The 20,607-nt window shown below is 54.5% G+C and overlaps 2 protein-coding genes across 4 annotated transcripts in view; one reads left to right on the plus strand and one right to left on the minus strand.

The window, feature by feature from the left end:
• The first annotated feature begins 2,726 nt into the window (after positions 1 to 2,726).
• On the plus strand, positions 2,727 to 6,245 carry Phox2a (paired like homeobox 2A). Its single transcript, XM_005368793.2, has 3 exons — positions 2,727 to 2,946; positions 4,785 to 4,972; positions 5,808 to 6,245. The coding sequence occupies exons 1-3, from the start codon at positions 2,730 to 2,732 to the stop codon at positions 6,243 to 6,245; spliced, it is 843 nt and encodes a 280-aa protein (XP_005368850.1). The 5' UTR covers positions 2,727 to 2,729.
• A 560-nt stretch (positions 6,246 to 6,805) lies between these two features.
• Positions 6,806 to 20,607, minus strand: part of Inppl1 (inositol polyphosphate phosphatase like 1) — a 14,289-nt gene continuing 487 nt past the window's right edge. Inside the window, exons 1-29 of one of the 3 annotated variants that reach the window (XM_005368794.3) lie at positions 20,465 to 20,539; positions 19,323 to 19,709; positions 16,731 to 16,794; positions 16,491 to 16,641; positions 15,911 to 16,031; positions 15,541 to 15,681; positions 15,361 to 15,454; positions 15,167 to 15,256; positions 14,959 to 15,057; positions 14,706 to 14,856; positions 14,522 to 14,628; positions 14,118 to 14,220; positions 13,831 to 14,027; positions 13,453 to 13,570; positions 13,079 to 13,175; positions 12,667 to 12,805; positions 12,462 to 12,561; positions 12,274 to 12,362; positions 11,919 to 12,000; positions 11,722 to 11,811; positions 11,143 to 11,256; positions 10,953 to 11,041; positions 10,478 to 10,565; positions 10,230 to 10,385; positions 9,904 to 9,982; positions 9,673 to 9,813; positions 8,098 to 8,764; positions 7,715 to 7,848; positions 6,806 to 7,604 (exon numbers count right to left, since the gene is read on the minus strand). In XM_005368794.3, the coding sequence (XP_005368851.1) occupies positions 7,514 to 7,604; positions 7,715 to 7,848; positions 8,098 to 8,764; positions 9,673 to 9,813; positions 9,904 to 9,982; positions 10,230 to 10,385; positions 10,478 to 10,565; positions 10,953 to 11,041; positions 11,143 to 11,256; positions 11,722 to 11,811; positions 11,919 to 12,000; positions 12,274 to 12,362; positions 12,462 to 12,561; positions 12,667 to 12,805; positions 13,079 to 13,175; positions 13,453 to 13,570; positions 13,831 to 14,027; positions 14,118 to 14,220; positions 14,522 to 14,628; positions 14,706 to 14,856; positions 14,959 to 15,057; positions 15,167 to 15,256; positions 15,361 to 15,454; positions 15,541 to 15,681; positions 15,911 to 16,031; positions 16,491 to 16,641; positions 16,731 to 16,794; positions 19,323 to 19,504 (3,774 nt within the window). In that variant the 5' untranslated portion in view covers positions 19,505 to 19,709; positions 20,465 to 20,539 and the 3' untranslated portion in view covers positions 6,806 to 7,513. Of the gene's footprint in view, positions 7,605 to 7,714; positions 7,849 to 8,097; positions 8,765 to 9,672; positions 9,814 to 9,903; positions 9,983 to 10,229; positions 10,386 to 10,477; positions 10,566 to 10,952; positions 11,042 to 11,142; positions 11,257 to 11,721; positions 11,812 to 11,918; positions 12,001 to 12,273; positions 12,363 to 12,461; positions 12,562 to 12,666; positions 12,806 to 13,078; positions 13,176 to 13,452; positions 13,571 to 13,830; positions 14,028 to 14,117; positions 14,221 to 14,521; positions 14,629 to 14,705; positions 14,857 to 14,958; positions 15,058 to 15,166; positions 15,257 to 15,360; positions 15,455 to 15,540; positions 15,682 to 15,910; positions 16,032 to 16,490; positions 16,642 to 16,730; positions 16,795 to 19,322; positions 19,710 to 20,373; positions 20,390 to 20,464; positions 20,540 to 20,607 lie in introns of those variants that run through there. The other 2 variants (XM_026790120.1, XM_013354370.2) reach the window with 2 other exon arrangements.

A 20,607-nucleotide genomic window follows, 5' to 3' on the forward strand; every position in this document is an offset into this window, starting at 1 on the left:
GCTATTTCCAGGACAGTCAAGGTTACACAAAGAAACCCTGTCTCAGATAAATATATAAATCATGTGTATGTGTGCATGTGTGTGTGTATACTTTTCAGTGGTTTATTTTTATTTTATGTGCACTAGTGCTTTACCTGCATATATGTCTCTGTGGGGGTGGCAGATCTTCTGAAACTGGAGTTACAGACAGTCATGAGCTATCTTGTAGGTGCTGAGAATTGAGCTTGGGTCCTTTGGAAGAGCAGCCAAATGTTGCTTAATGGCTGAGTCATCTCTCCAGTCCCAAAATAAATAAAATAAAATTAATAAATCTTTTTTAAATGGAAATCAGAGCATTCCAAAGTTATATATCTATGTGCCCACATTCATATCAGCATTATGGCAACTAAAGCAGACTCTACGTACCCATGAGTGGATAGGTAAGGAAACCAATCCGACATATGCACACAGATGAACCTTGAGAACATGCTCAGTGAAATAAGCCTGACACATGAGGTAAATAGTGTGCAATTCCATTTTATAAGATTGAGTGTTCATATTACAGAGCTGCTGCTGCACATGAAGTCCAGCCTTCAGGTGCTTGTCCAGTGTTGACAGCACCGTGGCCTCCATCTCCAGACCCTCCCAAAAAGCTGAGTACAGTAGTGCATGCATGTAATACCTGGTACAGAACAAGGGTCAGGAGAATCAGACATTCAAGGTCATCCTTAGCTACACAGGGAGTTCAAGGTCACCTGGGAGACCCCATCTCAAAAAATTACACAGACAGACATCAGACGGTATTTACCAGAAGATGGGGATATGTTAGAGTATTATTGCTTCATATGTGGAGTTTGTATTTTACAAGATGAAGAGTTATGGAAATAAACATGGCACTGACACTGTGTTGTCCAACATAATGAATAACAACATGGAACTATACAATTACAGAGTTATGACAGTAAAATTGGTGTTTATGCATGCGACCAACCAAAAATGGAGGGAAATGGCTTGTGAAAACACCCCCAAAACTCCTGACAGAGTACTTAGAGGAACCGAGGGGTGTGTCAAGCAAAGAAGGTAGACTGGGGAGGGGAATGACCTGGGGGTTGCGGTCCCCACTGCGCTGGTAACGTAAGGGAAGAGGGTTTCCAAGAGGACTTTGAGGACAAGGACATGACACTCTTCTGGCTTCTCCTTGGGTCTCAGACTTTCCATCAGCAAGACCTAGTGTAGAAACCTGGCCACTGGGGGCTGGGGACTGCGGAGGAGAGGTTCAATTCGTCCTTCAGGAGAGCCAGAAAGGCAGAAGGGGGTTTCTACGCATCCTCCAGGTAAAAATGCTGAATGTGTTCCCTTACCCCACAGCCTGGGGTGGGGGTGAAAACCCGGGAGGATCATTCTACCTGGCTTTCCAGAAGAAAAGGGCCTCTGAGGGGGAGAGACAGCGAAGGACAGAAAGGGTTCATTACCATATTCTTAAGGTTTAGCATCCAAAACACACACACACACACACGCACACGCACACGCACACGCACACACACACACACACGCACGCACGCACGCAGAGGTCACACAAGTTATTGGGGAAAGACAACAAAGCTGAGGAAACAGGGAAGGGAGGAGTGGGGCGGCCCTCAGGACAATCAGGGAGACCTCGACCCTTCCCCTTCCTCCCCTTATGCCGCCCCCTCAACAGCCTCCACCACAAAGTCTTGGCCGCCTTCTGCTCTGGTTCACAAACCCCAGCTCTCCACTCATTAGCCTCTGTTCCGCTGGTCTGTTTCTGGCCTTGTAACTCTAAGACCATCCTGTGTGTGGCCTCACTATGACTGTCCCTCAGCCTTCTCCGGCGCTCCAGCACAATCCTGGTTGCAGTCCACATCCATGTTCTTCCGTGTCCCTCTGTCTCCATCCTGATGGCCTCTCTGCTTGTCTCCCTCTCCACCACTGCCTTTCTCTCCTCTGCGTTTCATCCTTGTCTCAATCTATATATCCCTCTTTCTCTGTCCCCACCACAGGGTTTGTCCCCTTTTCTTTCGGTCTCCTCTCCATACCCACGTCCCCTTCCTATCCCTATCCCAGGTTCTATCACTTGTCTCTTTCTCGTCCTTGCCTCCATCCCCGCCCCCCTCACTCCAGGGCAGCCTCTGCAGTCCTCGCAGGGATAGGACCTAGCTGGGGGCGGGGCTGAGGGGCCAGATCGGAATAATTTGGTTATCGAAGAGAATTGAATTAACTTCTTCACACCAGCACCGCGGAGTCTGCCTCCCTAGCTTCCACGGGGCCGCAGGTGGGAGGCCCAGGGACGAGGTCGGGACCCTCCTGCTGGGCATGATGTGTCTGGGCCAGATTGGGGTAGGATAAGGGACTCTCGGGATGGGGTCCCGCGCAGCCCCGCCTGCTCCTCGGGAGCCCTAAGAAGAAGACAGGAGCCCTTTAGGGTGGGGGGGCAGGGGCGGCCAGGGGCGGGGTCTGGGCCGCTGAGGCCCCGCCCCGCGGAGTTCGCCCCGCCCCGCCCCCTCCTCGGGGTCCTGCGCGTTAAAAGGCGCGCGGGCTGACCACACTGCACTTGCGTTGCACCCGGGCAGAGTGTGGGCTGCGACGGGGCGGGCGGACTCTCGGGTGCTCAGAGCGGGTCTCAGGTCCTCTGCGCCTGGAGCTCGAATCCCCCATTCCGAACTCCACCAAACCCGGGACCCCGACCCCGACCCGGCCGGCCCGGCCCCCGCCCCCGCCCCCTCGGGCCAATGGACTACTCCTACCTCAATTCGTACGACTCGTGCGTGGCGGCCATGGAGGCGTCCGCCTACGGCGACTTCGGCGCCTGCAGCCAGCCTGGCGGCTTCCAATACAGTCCCCTGCGGCCTGCCTTCCCCGCCGCGGGGCCACCTTGCCCCGCGCTCGGCTCCTCCAACTGTGCGCTTGGCGCCCTACGCGACCACCAGCCAGCGCCCTACTCGGCAGGTGAGCGCAGTCCCGTCCCAACCCTACCTCCAAATCCCACGGAACTCCCACTCCCTGCCCTACTCTGCAAGTGAATGTGACTGTACCCACAAGCCGCCCCCTACCATGCCCCTGGCTGGACCCTCCAATGTACTTTAAGAACCCCAGTAATAGGAGTTTCTTCTTGGCAGGGATGAGCTGCACCCTCTTGTCCCCTTTTCTCCATGCCAAATCCCTACCCTGTGCTTTTCGAATCAAAGAAACAGGTCCAGTCCTGGGTCTTTAGTTAGGCCCTCCCCTTCCCATCTACAAAGGCGACCACCGAACCTCTCCATCCCCCATATCCTCGTATCCTCGGAATGGACTTGAAGCTCAGTCCGGTCAACTCTCATCCTTGCCACCTGTGTCCTAGATGATGCCACCCTCAGCAAAGATCCCTGCTGCAGCTGAGCTGTATAGATGGGGCCCTTTCTAGAGCCCTTAGACCTGTCCTGCTTGGGCCCAAATCTACGGCACCACCAAAAACCGGTTCCCAAAGGCACAGAAAAGAAAGGAGCCTCTATCATTGAGCCACTTTCCTTTCTACGTTCCCCCGAACCTGGACTAGCTACAGCCCAACAAAACCCGGGGGCAGATCCTCCACCTTCATTCAAGTCCTTTGATCCAAGCAAGTCCCTGACCCAACCCTCAACATCACTTAGCCTTTCAGGCATCCCTAGCCCTTCTGTTAAGAGTCTCGGCCTGCCCCACCCGGTTCCTCATCCCTTATTTCTTGGCCTCCTGGGAAGATCATGGAACCCAAAAGGAGGACTGTGGCTTGATGGGAAAACAAGTACTAGAATTTAGGGACATAGGAGCCAAAATGGGGGTGGGAAGATTCCTGGACTGGACAAGGATGAGGATTGCAGAAATGGGAACAGGAAATAGGGAGATAGACTCCCGAGAAAGGGATTTGTGAGACTGTGGGTGGGATAGGAGAGAAATGGGCGCACAGAGTTGGGAGACGGATAAGAACCAGATGGTGGGAACACGAATTATGGAGGAGAGGGAGCAAAAGAGTTGGAAAAAGAGATAAGCCGGAGGGAGATAAAAATGGAGTGTTGGAGACAAGGGTTTGGAAGATGAGACAAAGAAGGTGATTGAGGAACCCCAAGAAAAATATGGAGACTTAAACCAGAAATTTGGAGATGGTATCTGCATGGGGTACAGGGGCTGGGATAGGATTTAAAGGAGATGGGACACAGAGAAGGCGACTGGGTGGGATAAAGGGAGCAAGGAAAATAGGAGGGGAAAGTTGAAGAGAGATTCAGATGGAGGAAGATGACGATGAAAAACAGGAGGAGAATGACGATCCAGGGACGAGAGGCAGAACTGAGGAAATAAAGATTAGGAAGGAGAGAGACGGAAACAGTACACAGCAGAGCCAGCGGCGGCGTAGACCCAGCAGGAGCGTCTCAAGGCCCAGGACTGGATAGCAGCGAGACTTTGGTGCTGATGAGATCTAGCAGACATAGCCGGCTCATGTGATCAGAGAACAGGGCCTGAAGTCCCGTAGGGAGGGTGCCAGAGGAGAAACACCACCGTGGAGGTGGGAGGGCTTGGCAGAAGGTGGAGGGGATAGGGACATTGAACCCTTGATTGGGGTTTCTGGCTTGTTTCAGGGAACGTTTAAGCCCCAGGTCTCCCAAATGATTCGCCTTTTGGACACTTTGGCTGGAGACTGTTGAGGACCAAATAGCCAAGAGAGAGGGGTTGTATGCGATTTCCACTAGGGCAGGATACAGGATCTGGGGGACTGAGATCAGCTTCTCACGCACTCCCTTTTATTGCCCCTGCCTTCCTTGCACGCACCCCCGCAGTGCCCTACAAGTTCTTCCCGGAGCCGTCGGGCCTGCATGAGAAACGCAAGCAGCGGCGTATCCGCACAACGTTCACGAGTGCGCAGCTCAAGGAGTTGGAGCGCGTCTTCGCAGAGACCCACTACCCCGACATTTACACACGCGAGGAACTGGCGCTCAAGATCGACCTCACTGAGGCTCGCGTGCAGGTGCGTGGATACACACACGTGCTGTGCACGCGTTTGCTAGAGGAGGGTACAGCTTGCAAGCCAAGACAGTTCAGTTGTGGCTGAACAACCAGGAGAAGCAGCGGGTCGGGACTTGGGCTCTCAAAGACCGGAACTGGGTAGCTTCAATTTGCTTCCTACATTTTCGCGTGTCCCGCCCCATCCCAACCCGTCCCGTACCACCACCACCACCACCACCCCGCTAAATCGGAGGTTGGGAATTTTTACTCAAGCCAGGAAGCAAGGCGACCGGGTTGACAGGGTACTGACGGTAGACGGTAGAATCAGGCCAATCTTTACTTCTAGATGACGGACCCAGCATCTCAATTTGGACTCCTGAGTTAGTAAAGTTTAAGTTTGGGGCGGCTGCAGGGAGGACAAGAGAGGCCTGGGTATGCAAATTCCAACTGGCCCTTTTTGACATCAGCACCTTGTACAAAAGGCTCCCTAGGGCCCCGACCCACTCTTCACTATCATAGGTGAATGCCCAGCTTCCTAAAAAGTATGCCTAGGGTCATAAGACTGACAGCAGAGTCCCCTCCAGGAGACCAAAATACAAGGAGGTAGAGGGGTCTTCTGGTGAGCAGATCGTAAGACAAAAACCTAAGGGCCTGGTGGAGGGGACTCCAGAAGCGGGAAGAAAGGACCGGGCGCCGAGGGAGTGGTGGAGGGCGGGGCGGAAGGCTGTGAACCTCCGACTGGTTGTGATCCGAGACGGATCCTTTCTGGACCGCGGTCTTACAGGCGCCTAGCGGCCCGGGGGCTAAAGTGCTCCCTGTGACCATCCTCTGGGTTTGATTGGCCCCTGTGCCCACAGGTCTGGTTCCAGAACCGCCGGGCCAAGTTCCGCAAACAGGAGCGTGCGGCTAGCGCCAAAGGCGCGGCGGGAGCGACAGGAGCCAAGAAGGGCGAAGCGCGCTGTTCTTCTGAGGACGACGACTCCAAGGAGTCCACGTGCAGTCCCACGCCCGACAGCACCGCGTCGTTGCCGCCGCCGCCCGCACCCAGTCTGGCCAGCCCGCGCCTGAGCCCCAGCCCTTTACCCGCCGCGCTGGGCTCCGGGCCCGGGCCCCAGCCACTCAAGGGGGCGTTGTGGGCGGGGGTAGGGGGCGGCGGGGGTGGCGGGCCCGGCGCGGGAGCAGCAGAGCTGCTTAAGGCTTGGCAGCCAGCGGAGCCCGGCCCCGGGCCCTTTTCTGGAGTTCTGTCTTCTTTTCACCGAAAGCCCGGCCCCACCCTGAAGACAAACCTCTTCTAGCCGCGGGCGTTTGGAGGCACCCAGCCTGCCCCAAGAGACACCCCTACCCTACTGGACCCGACAGTCCCTCCCTATCCCGGCCGCCTGCCTGGAAAACTCCCAGTCGTCCCCACTTTCCAGTGGCTGATGCCTAGATGTGGCCTCCCCTTCGTTGTAAAACAAGCCAGGGTCACTCGTCCTTACCCACCAACACCCAGCGGAGGAGTACCCACACAGGGATCCCCCTTCCAGGGCGCCCAGAAGCCCTTTCTTGCTTGGCTTTCTTCGGAACCGGGATCAAATTACACCTGTCCCTCATACAGTGCCCAATCTTAAAGGATCTTAAAAAGCCTAATTGGCAGTTCCTACTTTCCAGCTACCTGGGCCAGCCACTCCTTAAAATCAGCAACCTGAAGGGTCCCACTGCCAATTTCCTAAGGAGTCACCTCCCATCCCTAGCCAGTCTGGTGGAGAGGATAGACACACACTACAGGAGAAGGGCTGTCCAGGAATGGAACAAAGTGGTTTTCCTTTTCCCTTAGTTTTTCTTTCTTTGAAAAAACTTATTTATTAAGGTGGTTTTGCTCAATCCAAATAAAACTTAATTTATTGAAGACACCAAACTGGCAACTTTTCCAAGTTCCCAAGATGGGATAAACTGTTGGCAAAAACCCTGCCCCCCCCCATGCAGTGACAACCATGGAGGCTCCCTCCCTCTCTACCACAGACTGCCACGTGTTCCTTGGGCCACGGCAAGACAGACCAGAGGTGCAGCCAGAAGTATGCAAATTCGCATTTAAGGCCGAGGTCCTGCCCCACCCCAGTAAAATTAATGTGCCCACCCTCCCCAAAACCCACACAGAAAAACTTAAATAAATCCAGCCCAGTTCTGGGCTCTTCCTTCATTTCCGGACGAAGTCCCCAGAGGAGGAGTTGCAGGGAAGAACTTCCCCTGTTGTTCAGGTCCGAGGGAGGGAAGTGGGAACAGGATGTGGCCAACTGCACCCCATGTACCACCCTGAGGCTGGAGGTGTCCACACCGGAGTAGCCAGCGTGCTTCATTATCCCCACAGGCTACTAAACTCCCCGACCCCGGCCCTAGAAGCTTGACGGGGAGCATTTTGTCCTAATTAGAGCATCCCAAACAACTGGGCAGTAGGGAACACTGGTCCCCAATAAATAGACACAGGTGCACTGTCACACCCCTGCAAACTTTTTAACCCCTGGTTGCATATGCCCTTCCCAAACGGGAAAGACCTCTCTGCTTTTGCAGCTTGGCAGCATCTCTATCACTTGCTGAGCTGCAGGGTGTCCAGAAGAAGGCGCTTGTGAGCAGGATCCTGCACCCCAGCTTCCTCCAGGTCTTCCTCAGTGATATCACTGCAGGAGTTAAGAGAAGTTGGAAGATGGGATAGGAGGTCCTAGCGCCCCCGCAATCCCACCCTTGAGGCCAGACACCCCACCCTATCCACCTCCAGCCCCGCCCCCACCTGAGAAACTCCAGGTCGTCCCAGCCATTGTGCACCAGGCCCTCCTCATAGCGTTCCAAACCGATGGCCCGCAGCCAGGCACCCATGCCCGCCTCTCCCAGCCCGCTGGCCCGCCCGCCCTGCGGGCACGGAGCCTGAGGGAATACAGCATGTTAGGGGGAGAACTAAGGGTGGCTCCTCTCAGAAACACATGCAAACAGTCACATTCTACCCATGCTCTAAGGAGAAAGGCAAGGACTGAAGCTGGTCCATGTGCCCCCCCCCCCAAATGCCCATTATCCAGCTACAAGCAAAGGGAGCTGTGGACACCAGTGAGTTGAGTGACAGGATGAAGGAACACTGCCCAGCAGGTACACACAGCCAGCTAGCTCTGGTCTACACACCTCCTCTGCCAAGTCTTCCTGGATGCTCTCTCGGATGCAGGGTGGAGGGAAGCTGAGGGGACGGATATAGTCGGAGGGCCCTTGAGGAGGCTGCAATTCCAAGGGGCTGGGGAGCAGTGCTGAGCGTCCAGGCCCAGGAGCATAATCTACCTCACTGAGTGTTTTGGCCATCTGCAGTACTGAGCAAGACCGGTCATCCCCGCTTGCAACTTCCCCCAAAAAAGTACTGGCAGGTGAGGTGCCTGGGGGTAGTGGTGGCCTCGGATGGGCCTTGGGAGGTGGGGGACCACGGGCCTCACCACCGCTTCGGCCCCTGACCACTGGCACCGACAAAGGATCCAGGCTAGGAGGCAGGAAGATGGCCGAGTCCGGCAGTGGTGGAGGTGGGAAATCTGGAGGAGGCAGTGTGCCCCCAGAATCCTCATCCGATGAGCTTCCCTCTCCCCCACGAGTGGTCCGGTGGCGCCCAAGCTGTGGAGCAGGCACTGTGATGGCCACTTTGTTCTTGGTGGCAGGTGGGACAGGGGCCCTGGCAAGTGAAGGTGGCTCCAGGGGCAGCAACTGATGGGGGACCCCTTCCAGGACATAGTAGGCAGGGTTATTGAAGCTGTTCTTGGGTGGAGGAGCTGCCACGCCTTCCAGCTCAGCTGTCCCCTCTGGCTTTAACCTAGTTTGGGAGCAGGAAAACTTTCAGGACCCAAAGTGAAGACAATGGGGTACAGGGGAGGGAGCTGGGGAAAAGCGACCAGGGTCCCAGACATGCACATGACCTTGAGAAGTCACTGGCTCACTCTGAGCTCTTGATTTCCTGATCTCTAAGATGGGAGGGTGAGTATGGAAGGCAAAGCCCTAACCATCCTCACTTGCTCATTCTCAGATCTTTTATGCTTTTATGACTAAAACTTGAGCGGAAAAGGGTGGAATGGGTGATAAAAGCATCTGGTAAGGGTGACCAAAGAGATCAGAAAGCCTCCAGGAACAGGTGAAGACCCTCCTGCAGAATCCTACCCAGGTTCAGGTTGGCGTTTTACCTGCTAGTTCCCCATTAGACAAACCCTCACGATTTAGATCAGGTTAACCTCAAATTCTCAATCCTCCTGCCTTAGTCTTTCTGGGTTCCGAGAGTGGTATATGCCAAGATGCCCAGGTCCAGGACATTGCTATGTGAGAGGAAGTCTCCAGGCCCATTAGGTTTGGAAGACTTATTAAACTTTCTTATCCACATCCTCAGAACCTTTGCTAATACTTACGAACACGGCACAAACTAACAGAAACTAAAAAGAGCCCGGAAAGAAGCAATTGTCAGACTTTTGGCAATGAACCATTTCCAGTGGGATCTTTTGTTAGGTACAGCCTCGTAGCATGGACTCTGAGAAATCTCAGGGTGAGCTGGGGCCTTCTCCAAACAACTTCAGGCTTTGTCTGTTTCTGTTTGTTTCTTTTGGTTGTTGCGTTCATTTGTAGCTGAAAATGACTGTGAACGCCTAATCCTCCTGCCCCATCTCCAAACACCGAGATTACAGGCACAGCAATGGACTATAGCAGCGTCAGGGGATAGCAAGCTTCTCCTCTCACCTGGGGTTCAAGGGCTCCTCTCTAGGGGCCGCTCGGGGAGGAGCCGGGGGCCTGCCAGTTGGTGGCGGCTTTTCAGGCTCTTCAAATAACTTGGAGAGTGGACAGGGGGCCTCTGTGGAAGCTGGCTTGCGGCTCCCAGATCTGCCGGGAGGACAGAGAAGGAAGATGATATGGAGCTGCCAGGAGCTCCCAAGTGTCCTTCGTGTGATACTCGGCATAACCCTAGCTCACCTGTGTTCCTGGCTGCCTCGGGACACTGAAGGAACCTTGCTTTTGGCTCCTGTTTCATCTTTATCAATGCTGATCCATTCTGGGAAAACACAGAGAAGGGAAACGTAGCAAGGACTTGGGGACCTGGGTCCTAGGAATAGTAACGGGCACTGGGAGTATATAGTCCCTTCCCAGCTGACCCTCAGGGCAGACCCACTCAGTCATAGCTGTAGAACCTTCGAGTACCACAAGACTCCAGCATGCTGCCCACCCTGGATCTACCCCTCCTACACCTGGCTCACACCACCACCTCGCATGCCCCACACCCTGCCCAATGGAACCCCCACCATAGAGCCGCTCACGGGTGCCCAAGCGCTCTGTGGGCACCCGCACCTTCATGGAGCCACGGATGTTGCCTGTCTCCTCTCCGCGGTGGGACAGGAAGGTCAGGAACTGCTGGGCCGTGCTGCCGATCATGGATTTGAGCGCGACCACACACTCTCCTGAGGAGGAGATACAACACACTAACAAATTGCCAGGCGTTTCTAAGGTGCTACCTGATTTCCTGTACCCCTGGGTACCTCTTGTCCCTCACCATAGGATTCATAGCCATCCATGGACTTGACTGTGAGCAGGAGATGCTGGTCCTGCAGGTACTCGATGTCAGCCAGAATTGGCTTAAGCTGAGGAACAGAGAGGCCCAATGAGGTGCCCTAAACACCCACCATGCCCTTCCCACAGCAATCGGGGCCCCACTCACCCCTTGCCCTAAGGCTTGTTCATGCTCACTCTTAAAGACACAGCCCTGCATGGCCTTTAATAACATTTAACATCACTTTAATTAATTTTCTGTGCCATCAATGGACAGTACTAGACATTTATCAAAGGTTCAGAAAGTATTTGTTAAACAAATGAATAAACAATCTACAACTTGGTCCCACAGCTCCCAAAGATGCAACTGTCTATCCTTACTGGTGTCCGAAAGCACACACACACCCGCTAGGCCTTGTTCTACGTTTTATTCTCTGTACCTCTCTATCTACAAGTCTGGGCCCTTCCTACAGCCTCACCGTGGGCAGCTGGCGGGAGGACCACTGCACTTTGAGGAAATTGATGTTGTCACTGCTCTGAGCGTCATTCTCGAAGCTCTTCTTGTACTCTGGGGTGAAGGTGGGAGGACCCAGCTGAAGGGCTGACCACTCTGAGCAGCCTTCAGCATCCCACTCTCTTGGCCCACAGCTAGTAATGGCCCCCTCTGACCTTCCAAGCAGGTAGAATAGAACTCAATGAAGAACTTGGTGCGGCTGGCTGTCTTCACAATGGCCTCAATACTCTCAAACTCAATGTAGGCCTGGTCTGAGGTCTTAGAGAGCCCTGAGGGAGCGAAGGAAGAACCGTAAGCAAAAGGGTCAGGATACTGAGCTTAGGACAGAAAATGAGGGGCCCTGGCAGATCAGACGATAAGGCAAAAAGCAGTCTCCCAGTCCTAAGCCAATAGAGATCTACAAACCCAAACCCAGGGCAAAAAGGCATGCCAAGCATGGAAAGTTCATGTCAGAGGGTATGGGGATCACATGCCAACACTACACCACACCTGCAGGCATACTCAGAGCATATGTGTGACAGACACAGACACTACACCACACCTGCAGGCATACTCAGAGCATATGTGTGACAGACACAGACACTACACCACACCTGCAGGCATACTCAGAGCATATGTGTGACAGACACAGACACAGCCTCACACATCATAGGTTCAGAAACACCCCTGCACGCACACAAACACACCGACACGTCCCTAGGCCCTCCCACACGTCTCCACATCAGGACAGGCACCTTTCTTGGAGATGAACTGGGAAGTAACTCCAACCTCAAATGTTCCAAACACAGGAGAATGGTCGCTGGTGACGATGTCATCAGTGCAACCTATTCAAGGGGACAAGATTCCTGGTCTCTGTACCACTTCCCAAAAGAGGGCTGAGGCAGGACAGTGACCACCAGTGCCTCCCATCATCCTTGCCCAAGGCTCTGACCATAGGAATTGCACATGATGTGGGTTTCAGGATAGGATTTCCATAGAATCCGGTCACACCACGAAGGCACATTGGTCCGGACCTGTAACAGGAGTGGCAATGTAGTTAGCCCCGTCAGCTGGGAATTGCAATATGGGTTCCACCCAGAGCTGACAAAACCCTACTCCTCTTCTATTACTGAACCCAGCACCTGCCTTCTTCCTTGGATTCCCAAAATAGCCGACATCACCCCCAAAGGCCTCAGGGAAGCCATATAAGCTGATGTAGTAATTGCAAGACCCAGATCTTTGACATCCCATCTCCTAACTCCTGGAAAGCAGAGGGAGGGGTCCCCCAATCTATATTTTTCACTCACCCCCGTTGGCTTCTGCTTGTGCCAAGCATATGTGTCCCTGGAGCCCCGCTCATAACGGTAGGTGGGTGGGAAAGATATCTCCTCCTCGCCTAAAGAGAGCAGAGGACACATGAAGTCCACGGCTCCAAGGACCCGGGCGTATTTCAAGCTGCGGGGTCATCAGTGACCATCACCAGGCCCTCACTCACTGAATCGAAGGAAGACCTTGTGCTTCTCCCGCTCCAGGTTGAGCTGGTCCACCCTGAGCAGGGGCTCAAATTCTCTCCTACTAATGTAGTTCAGGATCTCCTGGGGTGCAGATACAAACGCCAGAGGCTTGCCTCTCAAGGAGAACCATGCAAGCCTCCCTCCCAATGCCCTCCTTTACAGCCACCCTCTGGGCCCTGCTGGCACCTGGATATCCATGTCTAGGCGGTAGTTAAGGTCCCCAAACCAGAAGAGATGAGTGAATCGCAGAGAGATGTCAAAGGCACTGAGCTGCCGATCACCCAACGAGAGCAGGCGCAGAATGTCTAGGTAGTTCTGGTTACGCCTACAGTAGAGGGGCAAGGCAGATATCCAGAGTCAGAAAGGAGGCAGAGCATAAAAGTGATAGTTGTTGGGGTCAGGGATGGGCAGGGTTGAGGGTCCCTATGGATGGAGAAAGTAGAGAGGGACAAGGCCACGGTCAGGCATAGACAAGAGGGGTCCTAAGAAGATGGGAGGTCTCTAGGAACAGGAACGAGAGAAGTCAAAGACTGGGCAATGGGAAAAGGGTTTCAGGAAACAGGAGGATAAGAAAAGAGATATGAGAAAAGTCTCTCACCGGGTAGTCTTCTCATTTCCTGAGGTGAGATGGCAATTCACGAAGCCAAATGAAGTGCCATTGAACATGAAGGAAACACCCACAGCTCCCTTGTTCCCTGTCAGGACAAGAAAAAGAAGGCTGAAGAGGGAGCACATAAAGAGGAATCCCAACTGTCCCTATCCCTCCAAACAGCAGTCAGCATCATCCTTCCTTCCCAGCACAGACAGACAGACAGGCACAAGAACATACACCTTCACTAGGAGTCTCCCTTGGGGCTGGGAGAGATTTAGAATGAGAACATACGAAGTTCAAAGTGTCTCATATGAGAGAAAACTGAAACCAGGCAGAAGGGGGGAACCCTAAAAAGGACCCTCGCGCCCACTTCTGCTCACCCAGGGTGTTGGCGATGCCGGTCTTCACACTGGAAGTGCTGACGTGGCTGATGCGGTTCTCGTGCTCTGGCTTGACCAGCACTGCCACCTTGATGTTCCACAGTGACTGCATGGCGATCTACGGGAAGAACGGGGGTGATGCTTGCCCAAGTCAAGGTCTCTGGCTGCATTCCGCGGCCTGTCATCTACACTGTAAACAAGAACAGCATCCCTTCCCATGGCATGAATAACTCATAAAATTCAACTTTAGTCTCCCAAAGGAAACATCAGGACTTTGAGGAAAATTCATGTGAACAGTACTCCCCAGGGCCAGCCAAGAAATCAAACAGAAAACACAGGTCTGTGGGAACATGAGATCAGGAAAGATAGCCCTCTCACCGGGCGGTAGTCCAGATCTGTGAGCTCCTTGAGGCCCCCACGCAGCAGATCCAGCCACTCTCTGTCACCCACTGAGTTCTCCTGGGTCCCAAAGACATAGATATCATGGGGTATAGTCACTGTGACCTCATCCAGGGCCTTCCCCAGTCCCTTTGATGTGAACCAAGATGTCACGTTTTTTGGAGGTGGTACACTTCCTGGAGAGGGGGGCAGCAAGAATTAGAGGAGTGTGGGTCATGCCCCAGTCCCAGGCCAGCCTCCTCCCCAACTATAACCCTGGGCCTGACCCATGTTCCAGGTGCCTATGAAGACAGAGATCATGTCTGGCTCATCCTGCTTGGAATGCTTGTTCTTCATGAGCTGCAGAAGCTGGCAGAAGGCTTCCCGCTTCTGGGGGCAGGGGGAACACAGCAGCCAGTCAAGGGCAGTATGCACTCACCAGTCCCTTCCATGGGGACGCCCCAATTTGTGGCAGGTATCCTGAGTTCTTCCCACCGCACACACACTATGAAAACACTAGCAATTGCTTCGTGAATACTGATCAAAAACGAGTATTTGAATCCAACCTCGGGCTACCTACTGTCAATACACGCCCTACCAAAAGCAACAGGCCCGTACCTCATATTCCAGTAGGAGATAGCCTCTGGAGACTCCAGTAGCCCCCAATACCCTGGCACAGGCAGCAACTCACCCGGGCACTGACAAAGATGAAGTCCTTGCGCTGGGTCCGATCTTTCTCCTTTTCAAACACAACACCCAACTTGTTCTGCACGCGCTGGGATTTAATGAGCTGGCGGACTGGGGGAACGAAAGAGGAGTCACACAAACCTGTGCCATCAAGCTGCCCACCTCTCCCAACTCTGCCTCTAGCTCACTTCGGTCATGTGTGAAGGTCGTCCAGTCCTCCTGGGAGTCCCGCTGTCTCCTCAGCAGCACCAGCCTCCCACCCTCCACATCCACGCTCAGTGTGAACTTCTGGGACTTCCCAATCTTGGTCAGATCACCCAGTGTCACATCTAGCTTCACCTGTATGACAGGAACGGAAAGGCTGCCGACAAGACCTTAGACGGATGGTGCCCCCTTCGCCTCCAGCGCCTTCTGCGCTGTGTGGCCCCGCCTGCCATGTACCTCAAAGGCTTGCACAGGGATGGTCTTGGCCTTTCGTGTGGGAGGCTGCAGTGGAGCAGGGGGTGCTGTGGAGCTCATGTCCTGCAGTGCCTTTAGGGCCTGGAGGGTTAGGGAAGGTGAGGTAAGGAGACATGCTGACGATGTACAGTTCAGGGCCCAGGATGCTGGGTAAGTGTCTGCAGGGGCAAGTAAAGGCAGGTCAGTCCACCTTCTTCTGGATGCCTGACAGGAAGTCCTTCAGCACAGACAGCTTTAGCACAAGGCTCTCCAACTCTTGCTCTCCAGTCTGTGGTAAGCTCTGAGGGGAGAAAAATAAGGGTGGTAGACAAAGTTCCTAAGCAGAAGGCCCATGTACAGCTCCAAGGTATGCCCCACCTCCTAGAGGCCTCCCTCCAGTCCCACCTGCTGCTGCAGAAGGCGAGTCACCATGGGTGAGCTCTGCTGGTCAAACACCTTTGACAGGATCTCCAGACCTGACAGGACCTTGTCTACTTCACTAGGGGAAACACAGAAGTCACACTATGTACCCTGACCGTCACTCAGGGAACATGGCACTGAGCGTAGCATTTCCACATTCAATACCTGTGCAGCCTTCGGCATGAGGTGACAAGGGTACGGGTCAGGTGGGGCAAATTGCTGGCTCCGCCTCGTACAGCCTCCAGGTCCAGCCCGTAGCTGCCCTTCAGATACTCATGTGACACAGTGCTGAGCCCATTGGGAGTGCTTCCAAGAGAGACCAGAGTCGGAGGAGGTCCTCCTGACTGCCAAAGCACCCCTGCTCCATCCAGCACATCAAGTACTGGAGGCAGCTAGAGGAGAATATGCCAGAGTTTCTGTCTCTGGAACTGAGATGGGATGGGGTCCCAGGAGGGGGGCTTGGACAGTCAAATGGGGAAACAATTCTCAGAGAAGGGACTTCCTGCTCAGCAGAGGGGGACTGGGAGGGTCTTACCTCTCAGTTGCTGGAGTTGCAGGAGTCTCAGGGGGTTGCAGGGGGCTGCTGGGCCCAACAGGGGCAGAAATGCTCGTAGAGCCAGAGCGTGGGGGCAGTGGGGGCTTCTCATCCTCCACATCTGTGGACAGGGAACAGTGGGACAGCAGTTGAGACCATGTTATATGACAGGGATATGCCAGGGCTGTCAGAGACGTCCACAGACAAGAAGACATGGTCAGGGAGAGTGGGCCTTCAAGGAGGTAGGGATGGGAAGAAACAGAGAGAGTCAGGCCTGGCAAGGAGAGGATTTTCTTTTCTTCTTTGCAAGCATGTGAATACATGTTAGCGCGGCCGTTTGTGTGTGTGTGTGTGTGTGCGCGAGAGCGCGCGTGCACACATCTAGGCTTAAGATTGATGTTGAGTGGCTTCCTCCATCACACTTCACCTTATTTATAAACTGAAGGATTCCCTGCCCAAGGCTACCACACCTCCCCACCTTTTATGTGGGTTCTGGGGATCTGAACCCCACTCTCATCCCGACACCCACTGAGCCACCTCCCAGTCCAAGGGATTTCTCCAGCTGTAGGAGAAACAATACCTGAGGCATCTCGATCGTCAGGCGGGTCTGGCTCTCTCTCCCCCTCCACGGGCAGCAGCAGAGCACAAACAAGACCCTGGTTGGGTTGGGCATACAGCCCTATCAGCTCACCCAGGGTCTGGAATCGGCGCACAGGGACACCCTGTGAGGTCTGAAGAACAAGGATGGCAGCGTCTCAGCCAGCAGGTCCCCAAGCCAGAGGCTAAACCAAAATTAGAGGTCACGGGTCTGAGCTCCTACCTGCACAGCCAGGAAGTCCTCTCCGTCTGGCAGAATGCGGTATGTGTGCACATGCTTTTGATACCTAGTGCAAAGCAGAGACCAGAACCTGTCAGCCCCAGGCTGGAGTCTGAATAGCAACGATTTCTTCTCCTTCTTCCTACTTGCTCCTGTCGCTAGGCTCAACCTCTGGCCCTCAGCTTGGGTTCTCTAAAACCACTTGTCCAGGCTGCACAGGGTTAATGACGGTGCAGCCAACTTCCACCCTCTTAGTATTGTCCACAAGAGCAGGACTAACCAGGCCCCCTCCCCACTCTCAGACCTACACAGCCTCCACACCCACCCACTGCAGGGCCTGAGAAGCAAGAGGCAGCTAGCTCTTTTGTGGCCTCTACAGCTGTCTAAACAGCTCCTCTGGGCTGTGGTAGCAGTCTGGGCCCCCCGCCAGAGTAAAAGTCCTCAGAAGCCTGGTTAGCGCCTATCTGCATGCATGGGCAATGTGCTAACACACATGTAAGGCTCTGTCTGTTTATGCTGGTGTCTGGCTCCACTGGAGCTGGATTGCCAGCGGCAGTTTTACAGGGGATTGTGGGGTCATCAACCTAGGGCTTTGGTTTCTGTTTTTCTCAAGCATCAGAAAACTGGAATGACCCAAGGGGGATCCCTACGGAAGACTCAGCTTCTAGAAACCCCAAGCCAAGAGGGGTGCTGACAGATGGCGGCGGCAGCTGAGCAGGTAACAGCTGATCCAGACACATACTAAGTGGGGGATGGAAGGCTTCTTTGGCCTCCACACCTCAAAGAGGTACTGGGGTCTCTGTCCATGCTGGGCAGAAGCAGGTGCAAGCTCCAGAGAGGACCAAACACCACAAGGTCATTTTCTCTCTAAAGCTAGCCTGAGTTAGGGGAGTCACTTGGTGGTGTCTGGTGCTGTGTTTATAATAATACACCCTAATAGCCAAACCCTGACTATGTTATGCACCCCACACTTCATATTCACACTGTAAAGTAGATACTAATATTTCCATTTTCAAGATGAGAAAACTGGGGTTCAAAAGGAAAAATTTTTTGCTCAAGGTCCTAGAACAAACTTAAGGCAATACTACTGGCTAGTACCTAAAACCAGGGCAGGGCAGAAGCCAGTTTGTCTGCAGGGCAGGGGTGTGCCTTGGATGTTATTTCTGTACACGTAATGTGTATATAGGTAAGCATGGATTTGAGAAGCCTAAGAAATCCGCCCACTTCTGATCCCTTCTACCAGGCTCCTGAATGCTATCCCTCCTCCACACACAAAACCCCTACATCCCCAAAAGCCTTCTCCTGACAATGGAACCAGGATCTCTCTTCATTGGGACAATAGTTCCTCAACCAGACAAGGGCCGCAGCTGTCCCCTCCCACTCGGACAGCTGATCCAGCACCTGCCCCTGTCCCCTCCCTAATTAAGGGATCTGTTTAGAGGTGGCTAGGAGGCAGGACTCTAGAGATTTTCTTGGGCATAACATATCTGGCGTTTGTCTCTCCACACTTAAGTGGGCCTCTGACTTTGCAAAAGCTGAGATTTATAGGACCCCTCACTCAGCAGGTCAACTGTCTTGGCCAGAGTCCTCAGTGTCTGCACTACTAGCCGTTGGAACCCCATAATCCTTTGTTGTCTTAGTTACTGCCAGATATGTAGCAGCATCTCTGCTTCTATCCACCAAATACCCACAGCCCCATCCCAAGTGTGACAATCAAAAATGGTCCCTGTAGGCTGGGCCAGTGTATTCCCAAAGATGCAGGGGGTAGACGATGTGGGGAGGACAGAAGAAGTGTTCTCACAAGATCTCAACACAGCAGTGCCTGACGCTTCCTACAGAGGCCACTCAGTTTAGCACTTGGGAGGCAGAGGCAGGTGGGTATCTGAGTTCAAGGTCAACTGGTCTACAAAGTGAGGACAGCCAAGGCTACACAAAAGAAACCTTGTCTCAAAAGAAAAAAAAAAACCCACTGCAAAACAGAAAACACACACAGCTACCAGGTACAGCCGCAGTACCAGGCACACTAAAAAGCCTGCCAAGTCTAGCTTACACTCAGCACTCATTCATGGCCAATTAACTAGAGCTCAATCCAAAGCCAAGACTCACTCATTGATTCCTGAAATGAAAGTGCTTTCCACACAGCTTCACCCTGCTGCCTCCCTAAGTCCTCTCAACACCCACTATTCCACCCTACCCCAGAACAAATACAGCCGCAAACTCCTAAGGAATTGCTGGGCATCCAAACACTGACCCCTCTGCCCCCTAATGCCCCCACTAAGTGTTTTTAAAAGAACTGCACGCACGTGAAACAAACATTCTTTCCCCAGTGCATCTGAGGCACGGGCAGTCTAAGCCACAGCCAGCCAGCATTTCTTCCTATCACACCCATCCTGGGCTTAAGAACTCTGGCCTCAGGCTCCAGAAACTGCTCTCAGACAGCGGGAAGTGCTTCCCTGTCTCCTTCCTCCACCCAGCAAGAAAGTCCAGGTCTCCTCTCGGGGGGAGGCGGGGCTGCAGCCCCACAGCTCCAGTCTCCCCACTATCACGATTACCACCACCACCAAGGAACACTCCGGCTTTACCCGCCCTACTCACAGGACGCAGAGTGCGAAGGCCCCCGCCACGCTCTCGCTGTCTCGCACCAGGAAGCTGCCATCGCGGCCCGCCCGAGCCAGCAGCTCCTCCGCCGCAGCGCGGCTCAAGTCGCGGTGATACCAGGCAGGGGCCGGGTTTCCCAGCGCGCCCCCGGGGCCCGGCGCCCCACACACCGAGGCCATGGCCCGCCTAGGGCTCAGCGCCGCCGATGCCTGCCGCCCCGCGCCATCCGCCCGGGAAAGCTTGGAGTCGAGGCTGGGGCCGTGCCCGGGTCCCGGGCCTGAGGATCCACCAGCTCGAGCGAGCCCGAGATCGAGGCTCCACGCCTGGCCGCACCGGCCGCCTCCAACTCAGCGCAGCAGCCGCCGCCAGCAGCGCCGGCCCCAACTTGAAGAGAAAGAAAGAAAAGTTTGTTCAGAGGCGGCGGGGGAGGGGCAGGAGCGACGCTAGGAGCCGGCCGGTCCCCTCCCCCTCTACTCGGCCGAGGGCCCAGGCCGCCCCTGCCCCCAACCTCTCAGCAAGGACGATGCCCCCACAAGTCCTACAAGGCTCGCACCTCCCCAAACCCCGCAATTATCTTGTCCCCCCACCTCAAGAAGATCCAGTTCCCTGGACCCAGTCCGGGACAATTTGAGAGTCCCAGATCTCCCCGGTGAATTAAACCCTTCCAACTATTCGCAATGAGATGACCCTTAATCCCTACAACAGTCTGATTCTACTACACGTCCTTTCTACTCGGCACCCCCACAGCTTTGCGGAATCAGGGTTCTCAAAGGAAGGCACCGGATGAATCTCTCCAACAAATATCCCTATTATCTATGCGTACGTTTCCCCAACTCTCGTGGAGGATCACGATCAGAGTCCCTTCGACCTGAACCCCTAAACTCCGGTCCCTGACACATCCCACAAGACCCCATCCAAGGAGATCCGATTACACACGCACGCGGTCCAATATCCTCAAGTTCCACACGCACGGGTCCCCGCAGGCCCTCCAAGCCTGGCAGGGCCCTTCCCCCATCCCCGCCAAGTTCCCTGGCACCACGCCCCACACCCGCAGTCCTAGACCGGGGGTACCCCTCCAGACCATCTAGAAAAGAGTTCCCTCAAGTCCCAGTGCCTCGGCCGCCTAGCACAAGCCGCACCTCTGGGGCGACTCGGGTGACTCCTAGCCGGGGAAAGCCGTCCCGGACTCCCCGAGGCCACTTAAGATGGCCCTCCGCCGCCACCGCGCACCCCGCGCCTTCCGCCCCGCCCCAGCCCCGCCCCCGGTCGGGAGTACAGGCCT

Source organism: Microtus ochrogaster, unplaced genomic scaffold (assembly GCF_000317375.1).
Source record: "Microtus ochrogaster isolate Prairie Vole_2 unplaced genomic scaffold, MicOch1.0 UNK41, whole genome shotgun sequence".
NCBI classification, from domain to species: domain Eukaryota; kingdom Metazoa; phylum Chordata; class Mammalia; order Rodentia; family Cricetidae; genus Microtus; species Microtus ochrogaster.

What these genes read in the sequence shown, in the direction of transcription:
- Phox2a (XM_005368793.2), top strand. Translation starts at nt 2,730, where the DNA reads ATGGACTACTCCTACCTCAATTCGTACGACTCGTGCGTGGCGGCCATG. An exon ending in GCCAGCGCCCTACTCGGCAG is followed by an intron (nt 2,947 to 4,784) that starts GTGAGCGCAGTC and finishes GCACCCCCGCAG; the next exon opens with TGCCCTACAAGTTCTTCCCG. An exon ending in TCACTGAGGCTCGCGTGCAG is followed by an intron (nt 4,973 to 5,807) that starts GTGCGTGGATAC and finishes CTGTGCCCACAG; the next exon opens with GTCTGGTTCCAGAACCGCCG.